Genomic DNA, 15,990 nt, shown 5'->3' with positions numbered 1-15,990 from the left:
GGACGCTTATTACTTACGTATTTACACGAACCCACAATGGTTTCATAATAAATGTGCGCGTTCATGAATCGCTCTTGGATACATAAAATAACGCCACTGATTTTATTAAAATTATTTATTCTTATTTTAGGGGTTATTTATTCATATTTTACTACTTAGAAGTCTTAGAACCCCTAAAATGAAAATGAAAATTAAAAATGATTCTGATTAAAAATGATGATGATGGGCATCAAAAATGCAGCTTATTACATAGTAGAAGGGTATTACATTTTTAGGAATATGAATAAATAATTAAAAAAAAATCAGCGGCGTTATTTTATGTTAAGTTGCACATTAATACACCCTGACTCTTCGCCCCACAACGAAAAATCGGAAAAAATAAATAAAAAAATAGCATTTTGTATGGAGGGACCAAATCTTCAAAGTGCGGTAGCGACACTAGCGACCCCTAAAATGTATTTAAAAATTCTGAAAAAAAAATTACATTGGTTCTTTAGGGGTAGATTTTACATTAAGCGGGTGCCCCTTCGATCAACACGGAAGGGATGCGGCATTCGCACTATTTCCCCTCTGCGTAGGTACAAGATCAACTGATCTAGCGCGGGTAATAAAACTAGTTGCGCTCGGATTTTTAACTAGACTGATTCCAGACGCGCGAGTGAACACAGCAGCAGAAAAAATGCCTAATTGCTTGGTTTTTAGGGTTCCGTAGCCAAATGGCAAAAAACGGAACCCTTATAGATTCGTCATGTCTGTCTGTCTGTCCGTCTGTCCGTCTGTCCGTCTGTCTGTCCGTCCGTATGTCACAGCCACTTTTCTCCGAAACTATAAGAACTATACTGTTAAAACTTGGTAAGTAGATGTATTCTGTGAACCGCATTAAGATTTTCACACAAAAATAGAAAAAAAACAATAAATTTTTGGGGTTCCCCATACTTCGAACTGAAACTCAAAATTTTTTTTTTCATCAAACCCATATGTGTGGGGTATCTATGGATGAAAAATAAAAAAAATGATAAAATGATATTGAGGTTTCTAATATCATTTTTTTCTAAACTGAATAGTTTGCGCGAGAGACACTTCCAAAGTGGTAAAATGTGTGTCCCCCCCCCTGTAACTTCTAAAATAAGAGAATGATAAAACTAAAAAAAATATATGATGTACATTACCATGTAAACTTCCACCGAAAATTGGTTTGAACGAGATCTAGCAAGTAGTTTTTTTTAATACGTCATAAATCGCCTAAATACGGAACCCTTCATGGGCGAGTCCGACTCGCACTTGGCCGCTTTTTTTGTTGTACAAAGAGGTCCGGGACATCAAATTTACAAAAAGAAGGTGTTACATTTCACATGTTTTAAGTTTATGACCGTATTGCCGTGGTTGTATTGTGATCTAAAACAGCGAAATACGAGCTACGAATTTTCAAAAACTCCGTTCTCTGAGCCTACAATGTAGAGCGCAGCGCCGCGTATGCCGAATATATAGCCCTAAACACTGTCATAAGACTTGTGTATCGAAGCTCCGCCATGCCCCCCGCCGAAAGCGCCATCGTCTGCGAATTCTGCAGAATAACCAACACAATTTTCATGTTCTTTACATCGAAATTCTCCCACTTACAAAAATACACCGCTTCCTTAAACGTTAAACTCGCATCGATGAGGCGCTGTCCTGTGAAACAATCCATGGAGACCTGGGTTAAAGCGAAGGGTATCTCTAAATAGGTATTCTCTAATCCACCCAGCAATTCAACTATAAGAGATATAGCCAGTAAGCAAAACTCGATGGCGATGGAGTTGCTAAAAATGTGTTTAGTTAGTCGTAATAGGGCTAAGTTGGCTGCGTGCGCTTGGATGATGAATTCTAGCTGTTGTTTAATATATTGATTTTTTAGTTTCTTTTGATTCTGAACGTCTCCGAAGGTCAATGATTGGGCGTCGGCCCAGAGATGGAGTAGCTCATGGCTCAGGGCTGTCATTTGTGCTTCTATGTAGCCTGTGACGACGACGAGGAGGCAGCCGACGGTCCCAGCAACGTAAGCCAGGAACATCACGGCCGTACCCACTAGAATGTGAGATATCTCGAAGTTTGGTGATTCGAACATTGGTTCTAGTCCTGAAACAATAAAACAGTAAGAAGATTCGCAAAACATGTATATATTGTAATAGTTATGGCCCTGCGCCAAGACACCGGAAAGATGATCGAATCATACGGACCGTCGTTCAGCTGAATGTATCAATAGAACCCGAGAATGGGTAGGTAAAGATTATCAATTTTTAATATACCTACACATAGGAGAATCTGACTTATTTATTGTGTAACAGGCTCTAAATCTGAAGTGCGCTTTTACTAACCGTAAAGAACTTGCAAGTCTTCCATTAAATGCTTTCCAGGCAGCAGGTGTGGCAGCAACACATAGATTAGGCCGTTGCTGACCAGCATTGTCCAGACGAAGATGGCTCGGTGCTTCACAATCCGCAGGTTCTTGAGAAGATTCTGGTACATTCGGCTATCTCGGTCTATGCGCTTGTCGAATGCTAGGTATGCTACAAATGCCTCCTTTGCGCGGTTGCTAACAACAACAATAAGTAGATTAGGTAATGCTTTTTATGTTCGAACACAAATAAATTATACATAACATTAACCTCAAATTGGGGTCCTGTCAGGCCAGGACATTTTGACCCATGGCATTTTGCCCGCTTTGCCACCCTATATGGTTACGCCACTGCAGTTGATCAACTAAGACTGAAACTGGGTTTTAGTTACACACATACAGTTTTAAGTTCTAATTTGTCTTTATAAGTACTGTTTCTGAACGTTATGAGCATTTGTATAATACATTTCCATGCATAATCTTGATGCAGGCCCAACTACGTCAGAGGAACGGCATATGTTACAAAGAGAAATACAAGTAAGGATCAACTTTCGAGAATAAGAAAGTCAACTTTTGTATATTTGTTGTCTGATTACCTGTTCAGATGCAGAGAAAAGAGCTTAACCACGCAGATGATGCTTGCGATGCCCAATGAGAGGATGACCATGATCGCTACCAGGTCGTCGGTCTCGCGCCACAACACGAACCATGCCAGGGAGACCACGTACACGTAGAGGTACACGATCACAACGATTATCATCAGAACCACAGACGCTATAGGTATTCCTGGAATTTCAGTAACACATCTTTTTGATACCTACCTACTTGTAGTATGCTACAAGTAGGTATCAAAAAGCCTACCTATCCTCGTAAATAAACGTACTCTGGCAAATAAACATTGTCAGTAGAAAAACATTTTTTAAATTTGCTCCCTATTTCTACTGACAGAAATTTAATGGCTTGCCAAACTATATGTACCTATACATATAATAAGATGAAATAGGGAAAATAAGAAGATGACCAAGAAAAAGTTATATGAGTCAAGTAAAGGAGCATGTAGGGGCCGTGTCGTACCAGGACACTAAAAGACTGGTTTCGGAACGACCAAGGTGGAGACAACTTCATCATGCTGCACCGTCAAGATGCTCTTAAATTGAAGAAGAAGAGAAGATGAAATAATTTTCAGATTCTCTTAACGTAGCCAGACGTAGCGGGAAGTAACCTAGGCGTGGGCGAAGTTGCCCTTTTCTTTCTGTGCCTCCATAAGTGCGAGGCCGTTGGTGAGAGGCCGCTCCACCCACGCCTAGCTACGCCACTCTCTTAGGATTCGTCATTTTGTAATTCTACAGTTCATGTTACCTCTTCCATCGACGTTTAACGCCAATAACCTCAGTAGAGTTGCAACGTTTGATAACATCGTCGGCAAGTCACAGTACTCCAGACCAAACCTAAAATAAATATATTTACTAGAGTCACATCAGTCAGGGGATTTCATTTTATTTGGACTAACGTGGTCACAATGATGAGAATCTGCACGCCGCCCCGGTGGGTAAGAGCGCTATGCTAATATCTTGCTCACCCTAGTGAGGAGCACGGATCCTCAACATTATGAACTAGTGCCTAGAGAGGATTGGCACGGAACATTGGCGCCCCCTGATGACTGTGGGAGATTTTAGACAACTAATATCTAATACAGTTATCAAACCAGAACCAACTTACCTGCGCAGCTTCTCCCATATAGTTGAAACCTTAAATCCAACAGTGCCCCCAAGACCAGCTGGCTGGGACCGCACCATTGAAGTCAACATCTTAGTAGATACTTTATAATACGCAATAGAAACCAGAATTAACACAGATTAACATTTATGTTGTATGTTAAAAATGCTTTCGTTAACAGTTTTCTTGTTATTTCTTGCTATTCCCTAAAAAGGTGTAAAGATAAAGATACGCAGCCATTACACAAGTCCTCAAGTTTTAAATGTAGTTGTTAATTTTAGACCGATTCATAAAATTCTATGTAAATTAAAAGTTGCACTGCATTTATATTGATAATTGAAGACTAGTTAAGGCCCCTGGCGTGACTCCATCACTCCAATCAATTCTTTACAAATATTTCAACCCGAATTACTTATGAGTTTCATGACTATGTATATATGTAAAATTGTCATGATGCCGTATTTCATGGCTAAAATTATTGTGATAGTCAGCAGAAGAATTTACTAAGCGGGCTAGGCGTTCTAATATATTTAAACAAAACTAAACTTTATTGTTAAGTAGGTAAATAAGAGCGTGTGTAAGTAATTACACTTCGATAAATGATACGATTACCAAAACAAAAAGAAAAAACTGTACCTACTCCAGTGGAATAAAATTGAATACTAGGCTCTACTTCAAACTCTATTGTTAAGTAATAATAGATTCTAAAGACCCCTCTCATACTTACTGGTCCAAATAGCACACATGCTATGGGCAGTGCTAAATTTCTTCAAGTTTAATTTCAATTCAAGCAAAAAAACTGGTACGTAAGTAGGTACATAAATGGAACAAACAAAAATACAAAATTAACTTTTTGTACACTATCAGAAAATTAACTCTTTGAAGAATTTCGTAATTACACTTGAATAATTAATTTAAAAAAAGTGCTTTAAAAGAAAATTGTTCACGTAATAACTAACTCACTATAACGTGTAAATTAATAGCGGATAATAACTCTATATTCGGTCTATAATTATGTTGCATAGGTATTCAAAAAAATAAGCCCTTTTTAAATTCGATGCTGGAATAAATTAAATTAAGAACTGCTATATGCTTAAATACAAAAAATAAACAAAAAAACGTAACAAATATAAGAGCCTCGGTAGAGAGTACCGTTTTGTACCATTTGGAGTTGAAACTTGGGACCCCATGGACCTAGCATGGGGTCCCAGCGCGCATAAGTTGTTCGCAGAAATCGCGAAGCGTCTGGTTGACGTAACTGGTGACCGAAGAGCTGGCGGCTACCTCGCACAACGTACGTATTAGCATTGCGATACAGCGAGGAAATGTCGCCAGCATCCTTGGTACAATGCCTCAAGGGAGTCAAGGGCCTAATTTAGATTTAATCTAGTTTTTAATTTCTTTTAGTAATACCACTGTATACATCTTGTTTGTAAATATACTCGACTTATATAGGTATTAACTTCATGTTCAAAAATAAAATTGGGGCATTATCTATGAAAAGGGACCTTATTGTCGATGGCGCTTACGCCGCACAGCGTCGCGCGGCATTGTATTTATATCGGAGCATCGTTAATAATGGCGTAAGCGCCATCAACAATAAGGTCCCTTTTCATAGATAACGTCATAATTGTGCGTAAACTGTGGAATGAATTGTCGCCCGCTGTATTTACGGACCAATATGAGTTACGACCATCAAATCATCAAGAAAAGAGCGTACTCCGAACTGAAAGGTCGGTAACACCCTGCAACCCCCCTAGCGTTGCAGGTGTCTATAGGAAACGGTAATTGCTTACTATCAGGCGATTCGGCTGCTCGTTTGCCTCCTATATCATCATCTTCCTCGCGTTGTCCCGGCATTTTTGCCACGGCTCATGGGAGCCTGGGGTCCGCTTGGCAACTAATCCCAGTAATTGGCGTGGGCACTAGTTTTTACGAAAACGACTGCCATCTGACCTTCCAACCCAGAGGGTAAACTAGGCCCGTATTGGGATTAGTGCGGTTTCCTCACGATGTTTTCACGATCAAATGATATTTCGTACATAAAGTTCCGAAAAAGTCATTGGTACGAGCGGGGGTTTGAACCCGCGACCTCCGGATTGCAAGTCGCACGCTCTTACCGCTAGGCCACCAGCGCTTCTTTGTCTCCTATATCATAAAAAGAAAATTAATCCGCTTTGTTTTTGACGACTGGTCTGGCCTAGTGGGTAGTGACCCTGCACTCTAAAAAATGAAGACCAACTAAGAGCAGTTTTCTCTTAGTTGACGTTAAGTTAATTATAACAATAACGATCTTATATAAATCAAAGAAACCTGATTACTTAAAACAATAAGTGTATCTGTGATTGAACTAATAAAGTAGGTATGTTATTAATCCTAACAATTGTATACTTTGCATCTATCATTAACTTGTTGGCATAATTATGTAACGTAGGTTGATTCAATCCTTAACAAATTAATTAAAACAGATAAATATGTTAATAGTTATGAACATTTTAATAGTTTACTTGGTATTTTAATCAACTAAACATATAATATTTAGAACAACGAAGATAAAACATTCAATCCCATTATGATCAAGTTATTGTATTAATTACGAAACTAATATTCCATTCTATTAAGAATTATTTGTTAAATCGATTTTCTTCATAATTAAATTAAATAATCAGTTAATCCGTTCAATCAAGAGATAAGTAGGGGGGCGCCGGTGCACCCGCGGTCCTCCCCGCCCGCGCCCCTGCGGCGCCTGTGACCGTGCGAGTGGGGAGTCAGTCTCAGCCTCGACGTTCAACATTCAACTACTTAGTCATTCAAGTACGCGTCAACGAAATAAACTTTACTTGTGCCTTTATTTCACGGCAAGCCTGGAACAGTGAACGTGTTACCTTTGCTTTGTGTACCTAATGTATAATAGTGTATGTACAACATGGAGCAAGTGCTAATCGCGGCGACGGGAATAAAAGGCGCGGGGACGGGCCGGGATGGTTATGTGGGAATCCCTGTTGTGGACTAATGAGACCCCAGGTCTACCCAGTAAAACCCCTGTTGGCCGTCTCAAGGCTTTAAGGCGAGGCACGGGAAACGATCGGGACCATGCTTCCGAAACCCCGCCAGCGGCTGTCCGAACTGCGGACTCGACTTCGGAGGAACTGTTTCCCTTTACTTCTCTAAGAGTTCGCCATTTTTTGCGCATTGGCCATCCCAGGGACCCTCGTGTAGGCGACAGACGTCCCCGAGCCTGCCGCCAACGGGTACCCATAAGGGGGAAATCGACGGTTGTACGCCAAACGGTCATTATATTTGTAGCCCGTTTTAAATGTTAATTATAATATATATGTAAGGTATGTAAAAGAAAGTTCGATTTTTAAATGTAAAACGTTTAGTTTTCTAAATGTTTAGATGAATAAATAACATCTTATTATATATATTTTTTGTTTTATTCATTTACCCCCTTTTCATAAAACTTTACTATGTTAAATTTGAATCTCAATTGTTTAATCAGTTCAACTATGAAGCTTGTTGTTTGTTGTTGTGTTTTATTGTACTAGTACAATTGATGAAGAATGGTATATTGTACTAGACAAGCTTCATAGTTGAACTGATTAAACAATTGAGATTCAAATTTAACAATTTCTTAGTTCTGGCTAATAAGATGCATAAGTCGATGCAATCATGTTCTTAGTTGAACTTATTAGGGTCAAATAGTTGATACAGTAATTCTTCATGTTAACATTGATTTACATCTTAGTTGAAATGAGTAAACAATTGAGATTAAAATTTAACAATATCTTAGTTCAGGCTAATAAGGTGCATTAGTCGATGTAATCATGTTCTTAGTTGAACTTATTTGGGTCAAATAGTTAATACAGTAATTCTTCATGTTGATATTGACCTACATCTTAGTTAAACTGACTTGTTTGTATTAGTTGGTACAGTAACTTCTCATGATAATAATTATCAAGCCCTTAGTTGATCTTGCTAGGATCAATTAGTTAGCATAATTATTTTTCGTGTAAATATTGAACAAGATCTTAATTGGTTCAGTTACATAGATATAGTAATAGCAATCAGAATTACCTTATTTGATGTGTCTAAGTTCTTGTTAGGCTCGTATGGAATCAAGATGCTTGATTACGACTATCAAGATATTGATAGGGCCAACCAAATTTTTTTTAGAGTGTGCTTGTGAAGCCGCGGTCCTGGGTTCGAATCCCAGTAAGGGCATTTATTTGTGTGACGAGCACAGATATTTGTTCCTGAGTCTTGGTTGTTTTCTATGTATTTATGTATTTGTATATTATATATATCGTTGGCTGAGTATCCACAACACAAGCCTTCTTGAGCTTACTGTGGGACTTAGTCAATCTGTGTAAGAATGTCCTATAATATTTATTTATTTATTTATTTATATTTAAGTTTTTACTTATCTACAAATAAAAATTAAGCTAATCAAAATTGTTATTACCAAACACAACTTTTTTAATAGCGGAAAATTGTGTATTAGGCTAGGCTGTATTTGTGTATTATTGCAAGCTGTAAATTATTATTTACGGCGAAGGGATAACTGAGGTCATATTGGATAGATCATTTTTTGAAGTGTAAAATGTACTAAGAGCTACGTCTATATAAATTATAAATATATGTATGTATTCAGTCGCTGACGGGCCTAAAATGGTCGGAGTTAACAGCACATCTCTACTGTAATGCCTAATTCAGGATGTTAGCTTAGGACGCTTATACATTACGTATTCACACGAACCCACAATGGTTTCATAATAAATGTGGGCGTTCATGAATCGCGCTCGGATACCGTAAGCTGAGGATTAAGGACGCATCCATGGACGCGTTGCTTTTAATAAACTCACGCTAGAGGCGTCCGACATGTCATTTTCTATGACGGCTGTTCGGTGATCACGTGGTGTTATCCAAAACGAAGCGCCGGAAGCTCCGGCCCGGCCCCGGCCCGCTCTAGCGTGAGTCATCCTTTACTCGTGCAACTCACATACCTATGTAGGTACATAAAATAAGTTTTTATACCCCTTGGCGTAGTAGTCGGCGTGATTGATCTATGCGGAATTGAGGACACTGGACAGGACATACATATTTGTTAGATATGTATACTATGCATGTGTGAGTGCGCGCCGCTGTGTTTGTATTAACCTGTTCGGTAATGCATTAGAATAAATCAGTGTTAAACTAGCTCGCTTGTTTGATGGTCGTGCACCCTCCCGTAGCACCCCCCTGCGCAGATCTAACACGTGGCGACGTTCGGACTCGCGTTTAAAAAATAATTATGGCCACGGGAGCAACGTTTGGCGTTCTTTCGACCTTTGACCACACTTCGCAGGACTGGATCAGCTACAAATCTCGGCTAAGTCAATGGTTTATTGCCAACGACATAGATGAGCAAACCGATAAGTCCGCGGTCAAGCGAAGAGCAATCTTATTAAGTGCATTAAGCGAATCGTCGTTTAAGTTAGCTAGTGACCTGGCATTGCCAAGTAAGGTGGAAGAATTGGAGTATGCAACAATAATCAAAATCCTCGACGACCATTTCACTCCAAAACGACTCGGGTTCGCGGAGAAATCTACCTTCTATTCGGCAACACAACGGCCAGGTGAAAGTCACACTCAGTGGGCAGCCAGGATTAGAGGATTGGCGGCACATTGTGGATTTAAGAATTTGGAAGAAGCCTTGCTGGATAAATTTATCATGGGCATGGCGGCGGGACGCGAGAAGGATAAGCTGTTCGCCCAGAATCAACTGGATCTGACCCTGGCCAAGGCTATCGACTTGGCAGAGAGCGTACGGTGCGCGCGCCGCGCCACCGCCGCGCAGGCTCCGGGGGCGAGCGCAACGGGCGCCGGCGCTGACGTGGCGGCAGCGGGCCCGGACTCCGTGTTCAACATCTCCAAAAAAGAGAAATGCAATGTGTGCGGGTTTACCAATCATAAGACTAATCAATGCGGCTACAAAAACTATAAGTGCAAAAAATGTAATAGGAAAGGGCATTTACGTAAGATGTGCACGTTCAAGGACGCAGTGAAATTCGTGGAGGAAGGATTTGAGGACGAAGGAGACGACGGTAAGCAATTTTATAACATTCGGTGCGTAAAGGGCAAGCCCATGACGGAGCGGGTACAAGTCGGTGATCTGTTTTTGGAGTTCGAAATAGACAGTGGGGCAGCAGTAAGCGTTATAACAGAAAGTTTTTATAATTCTCATTTTAAAGAATTGCCATTGTCGAACACAAGCAAAAAATTATTTAATTACTCTGGTCATGATATTATAACGACAGGTGTCATTACTGTGCCTATTTCGTATAACGGTGAAACCCATTTGATATCCATATATGTGGTTAGGAAAGGGGGCCCTCCGATACTTGGCAGGAATTTTATTCGCGCATTTGACTTGGAGCTGGCGCGGGCGAACCGCGCCGTGCACGCCGTGAGCGCCGTAACCGCGCCGCCCGCGCACCTACGTGACCAAGACATTATTAAAGAACTGTCTTCAAAATTTCCACAGGTCTTCTCGGGAAATTTAGGGAAATTTAATAAGTATACCGTCGATTTGCACCTAAAACCAGGCGCAAAGCCCATCTTCTTCAAAGCTAGACAGGTGCCTTATGCTTTAAAGGAAAAGATAGATAAAGAGTTAGATAGGTTAATTGGGTTAGGTATTTTAGAACCCGTTCAACACTCAGACTATGCATCACCGATAGTACCAGCTTTGAAGAAAGACGGTAGCATAAGGTTATGTGCCGACTACTCCGTCACTATTAATAAACAGTTATTAATAGATCAATATCCTTTGCCTTCGGTTAACGATTTGTTATCTAAATTACACGGAGGCGTCCAATTTAGTAAGATAGACTTATCTATGGCGTACAATCAATTCGTCCTTGGGGAAAAATCGCAACATCTGACATGTATTAACACACACCGGGGGTTATTTAAATATACCAGGTTAGTTTTTGGGTTAGCGTGTGCACCTGCTATATTCCAGCGCGCTATGGAGTGTGTACTTGCAGGAATAGATGGAATCATTTTTTTATTAGATGATATTTTAATTACGGGCACAAATGAAACTCAACATAAAGAAAGGTTAACCGCGGTGTTGCAGCGTTTAGAAGACGCACAGTTAACTGTACAAATGAGTAAGTGCGAATTCTTCAAGGACGAAGTTGCTTATCTAGGTCACGTCATAGATAAACACGGGGTAAGGAAGTCACCGGATAAGGTTAAGGCTATTTTAGAGGCGCCTAAACCCTTAAACGTAGCTCAGCTACAATCTTTCTTAGGTCTAGCCAATTATTACCGCAATTTTGTACCGTCGGCATCTTCAATTTTAAGTCCATTGTACGATTTATTAAAAAAAAATACAAAATGGGACTGGACTTCTATCCACGATAACGCGTTTAATAAGGTAAAAACGATTCTTGCCTCTGATAGTACTTTAGCCCATTTTGACCCTAATGCTACTTTAATTTTGACAGTAGATGCGTCACCAGTGGGCTTGGGGTCCATTCTTTCACAATTGGGTCCCGACGGAGTGGAAAGACCCATATCTTACGCTTCCCGAACGCTTACGTCAGCAGAAAAAAAGTATGCGCAAATTCAGAAGGAAGCCACTGCCATTATTTTTGGAATTAGGCGGTTCCACCAGTACTTGTATGGTCGGTCCATTCCATTTGTGTTACGAACGGACCACAAGCCACTACTCTCAATATTCGGTCCGCATAAAGGCATCCCCGAAATATCCGCTAACAGACTCCAACGCTATGCGATATTTTTATCAGCTTATAATTATACTATTGAGTATGTAAGTAGTAAACAAAATAGTGCTGATTTTCTATCGCGAGCGTGCCTTCCGTCGCGGACGGCGGCAGGGGCGGGGGAAGCAGGGGAGGCGGGGCAGGCCGAGGCTGAGGAATGTGAGGTAAGAACCGCTTACGTCAATTTTGTTGTTGAGGGTAGCTTGCCCGTGACGTTGGCCGACCTACAGCGCGAAACCGGTCGCGATAAGGTACTTAGCACGGTCAAGCATTATGTTATGAATGGGTGGCCTAGGAAGACTAATGATACAGAAATAAAACCATATTATTATTGTCGATCACAGTTATCGTATGAAAATGGATGTCTAATGCGAGGGCACAAGGTTGTCATTCCTTCGTCATTAAGGGATGGTATTTGTAAGGAATTACACAGCTCTCACTTCGGTATAGTGAAAATGAAAGCCGAGGCGCGTAAGCGATTATGGTTCCCTGGCGTAGACGCCGCTCTGGAGCGGCTAGCGGGCGCGTGCGCCGTGTGCGCCGAGCTGCGCGGAGCGCCGCCGCACGCACCGCTAGCCAGCTGGCCGGTGCCGCCGCACCCATTTTATCGACTTCACATTGATTTCTTGGGGCCGTTCAATAATCAAGTTTACCTAATTGTTGTTGACGCGTATAGCAAATGGGTTGAATGTTACAATATGTGTTCGTCATACGGGTCAAAAGCGGTTATTGAGCGGCTATGTGATTTTATGTCACGATTTGGCGTACCTCACACCTTAGTGAGCGACAATGGCACTTCTTTTACTTCTCACGACTTTAAATTGTTTTGCGATGTTAACGGTATAAAACATGTGTTCTCACCTGTTTACCATCCATCGAGTAACGGCCAAGCGGAATCTTTTGTCAAAATAGTAAAAAAGGGCCTTAAGGGAATTATATTAAGCAGTCAGAATAATAAATTTTTACAGGGAAAAATATGTAAATTTTTATTTGACTACAGGAACTCTAAAAACAGTACCACAGGTAAATCACCCGCCGAGTTAGTATACGGCCGAGAGTTACGATCGCGACTAGATTTGATAAATCCGTACGCACCGTCTCCTTCGTCCACAGACCTCACTGAAAATGTGGAACAACGTCAGTCCTTACAGGCTAAATATTATAGAGGAGTTCAGAGACCGAATTTTAAAATTAATGATAACGTGTGGCTAACTAAATATACAAATAATAATAAGAAAATCACTTGGATCGAAGGTATCGTAAAAAAACAGATTGGAAAAGTTATGTACCAAATTTATGTACCAGAACTGGACTGCGAGGTAACCAGACACATCGATCAATTGAGGGCGCATCCATCCCCCATACAAAGCGACATCTCGCAGTGGGATCCCGACGTCGTGCCGGACATACCGTCGTCATCGTCGTCGGAAGCCAATGCGCAGGCCACTACTGCCGCGCCCGCGACTACGAGCCTTAGCTGCGCTGCGACGCCTGCTGCTGGCGAGCAGCCACCATCACAGCCAGAAGAGGGAGAGGAACTGGATGTAACTGCCAGGCCAGTAGACCCAGACCCGGCTCAGGCCGGAGGTCCATCAACGCCAACTGCCGACTACGTCGCTAGGCGAAGATATGCGATAAGCCCTCAGTTCGCCACCCCCCCGCAAGTGCAGGACACTAATAATTACGATACCGAGTGATTTACTAGTTTTAGGTTAAGGTCATTGTAATAGTACCTAGGTATATTCCTAGCTATAAGGTGGAGGGATGTTAGATATGTATACTATGCATGTGTGAGTGCGCGCCGCTGTGTTTGTATTAACCTGTTCGGTAATGCATTAGAATAAATCAGTGTTAAACTAGCTCGCTTGTTTGATGGTCGTGCACCCTCCCGTAGCACCCCCCTGCGCAGATCTAACAATATTAAATAGACAGACAGGCGGACATGGCGAAACTATAAAACCCAGGGGCCTTATTCGACAAACGACGTTTGACGTATCGTGTTGAACTCCCGTTGGATCTGAATAATCCTGTGTCAAAATTTGACATTAGCAATCCACAGTTAGGTGACAACCAGACCAAACCATTATAAACCTTAAAGTAGTAATAAAACAAAGTTGATATTTATTGCATTATTGGTAAATGATAGTATCCGCACTTGATGAACATGCGATTCATTCAACCGTTGAATTGAAGTGGACGCGCCAAAATGTTTTAGCTGCGCGCGTACACGTCACGCAAGCAGTACAGTGCCGTCTCTCATAAGGATCTGTATATTACAACGCGCATGTGCACGTGCACGTCTATCTACGCACACGCACCCGGTGTGCACAGGCCTTAAGGGTTCCTAGAAACCCTGAAAATGTAGCCTTAACCTCATTTCTTTGGTAATTTGTACTTTTATTGAAATTTTAATATAAAAGCGAAGTTTGTGTAAAAGAGAACTCCTGTAAGGCTTTACGCCCTTTACGGGATGTTTGGAATTTGAGTGCCCGACTTAGTATAAGGCCTGAGTGGACGCTCGAAGCGGAGCGTTCGGCGGGGTGTGAAGCGTGGCGTCGGGCTCACAAGTGATTTGAGCAGCGTGCACTAAGGCCGCTACTATACGTTTGCACGCCCAACTTGCAGCTTGTGGCTTGCTTGGACGTGCAGCGTCTACTCAGGCCTTACACTTAGGGTGAAGAAAGCAAGCGTAATTTCGAATCAATTAATTTCGGTTGCTCAAATTCTGCTGCTACCATGTGTACGGCTACCATCAGTTTGGCACTGACATAAACGCCGTCGAGAACATAATTTACTTTCTATACATCTCGCTCGTACTCGCATATTTGTGCAAACGAGATGTATAGAAAGTAATTTACGTTCTCGATAGCGTAAATGTCAGTTTTGACACTGTCAGTGACTCGTGGTACGGGCTTAGGTTTAATACAAAACGCCTGTTTGGTTCACACGGCGTATAGGTATTAGAATTTCTGCGGCTGAAATTACGCAGCTCACAACTCATACAATTACGCTCGTCTGGCTCCACCCTTACATCTTCATCTTTAAAAGCAGTAATAATACTTAGGTAGGTACGTACCTAATTTAAATTTTATTATACATATTTTTAATATTCTTTACGGTAACTTACCAAATTATAGCATTTATTTTACAACTAAGAATCTCTTGAAGAGTTTTGTCATAGTGTGTTAGGAGTGTATATAGAAATTAAAAAAATATTTTGAATTACATCAATTACATGTTTTATTTGCGATGTTTTAATTTACTAGTCGAAACTATTTTGGCTGAAAATGAAAATTTTATTGATAACAATTGTTACGTCTTTTCTTTTTGTGGAAAACATATAAAAACTCAAAAATGTTCGTTTTCCCAGATATAACACCTACCTACCGATTGATTTTTCGGCCCCGAAAACCCCGATATAGCAAATTTCATCCAAATCGTTAGAGCCGTTTCCTAGATCCCCTAAATACATATATAAATATAGAAGAATTGCTCGTTTAAAGGTAGGTATAAGATTCCTAAGATTAATTCATATTGTGTAAGATTAAAAGCTGTTTATACTATGGAACGATTACCTACCCTTCGCGCCTAATTTTTTTCTAATTTGACGCTTTTTTCTACTGACGAAAATCGCTTGACAGACTATACAGGTAAAATTTTAACCACTGTTCATACTCTACGTAGTGACTTTATAGGTGATACTGAACAACTTTTATTACCTATGGGCAGCCTATGGGGCCAATACCGAAATCGCGAAAATTTTTTTGGCTGTTTCATACAATCCGGCTGATGTGATGAACTGATGACGCTGTTTCTATGGGACAGCCAATTTCGCGATTTCGGAATTAGCCCCATAATAAAAATTGTTCAGTATGACCTATTAAGTCACTACGCAGAGTATAGGCGGTTAAAATTTTACCCTGTATTAGTATGGATATATGAGTACGTCGAAATGTGTCCTCATCATTATATTAATTAAATTAAGCGGTATCCAGACGGTATGATCAAATCGACCGATTTGGTCAGAAATGAAATTGGCGTCAATCTCCAATTTTAGATTTATGGTGATATTAGAGCCCTCTAAACTGAAAAAAAATGCCCAAGAACGAAAACTCTGGCGTCACA

General features: G+C 40.8%; 2 protein-coding genes across 2 annotated transcripts; one reads left to right on the top strand and one right to left on the bottom strand.

The window, feature by feature from the left end:
* Nucleotides 1-1,439: 1,439 nt before the first annotated feature.
* LOC134654374 (uncharacterized) lies at nucleotides 1,440-9,585 on the bottom strand. Its single transcript, XM_063509838.1, has 7 exons — nucleotides 9,579-9,585; nucleotides 5,092-5,150; nucleotides 4,094-4,155; nucleotides 3,734-3,822; nucleotides 2,971-3,160; nucleotides 2,355-2,572; nucleotides 1,440-2,115 (listed from the first exon to the last, which is right to left on the bottom strand). Exons 1-7 carry the CDS (start codon nucleotides 9,583-9,585, stop codon nucleotides 1,448-1,450), a joined length of 1,293 nt encoding a protein of 430 aa, XP_063365908.1. The 3' UTR covers nucleotides 1,440-1,447.
* Nucleotides 9,586-9,771: 186 nt separating this feature from the next.
* On the top strand, nucleotides 9,772-13,282 carry LOC134654176 (uncharacterized). Its single transcript, XM_063509624.1, has 2 exons — nucleotides 9,772-10,176; nucleotides 13,008-13,282. The coding sequence occupies exons 1-2, from the start codon at nucleotides 9,804-9,806 to the stop codon at nucleotides 13,019-13,021; spliced, it is 387 nt and encodes a 128-aa protein (XP_063365694.1). The 5' UTR covers nucleotides 9,772-9,803; the 3' UTR covers nucleotides 13,022-13,282.
* Nucleotides 13,283-15,990: the final 2,708 nt, after the last annotated feature.

This window comes from Cydia amplana, chromosome 14 (assembly GCF_948474715.1).
Source record: "Cydia amplana chromosome 14, ilCydAmpl1.1, whole genome shotgun sequence".
Lineage (NCBI taxonomy): Eukaryota > Metazoa > Arthropoda > Insecta > Lepidoptera > Tortricidae > Cydia > Cydia amplana.
This window is presented reverse-complemented; position numbering and strand designations above follow the sequence as displayed.

Coding starts and splice junctions, on each gene's coding strand:
- LOC134654374 (XM_063509838.1), bottom strand. Junction 4,156..5,091: donor GCAACATAATTATAGACCGA/ATATAGAGTTAT, acceptor GTGCGGTCCCAG/CCAGCTGGTCTTGGGGGCAC. Junction 2,573..2,970: donor TTTTCTCTGCATCTGAACAG/GTAATCAGACAA, acceptor TGTTGTTGTTAG/CAACCGCGCAAAGGAGGCAT.
- LOC134654176 (XM_063509624.1), top strand. CDS start 9,804: ATGGGCATGGCGGCGGGACGCGAGAAGGATAAGCTGTTCGCCCAGAAT.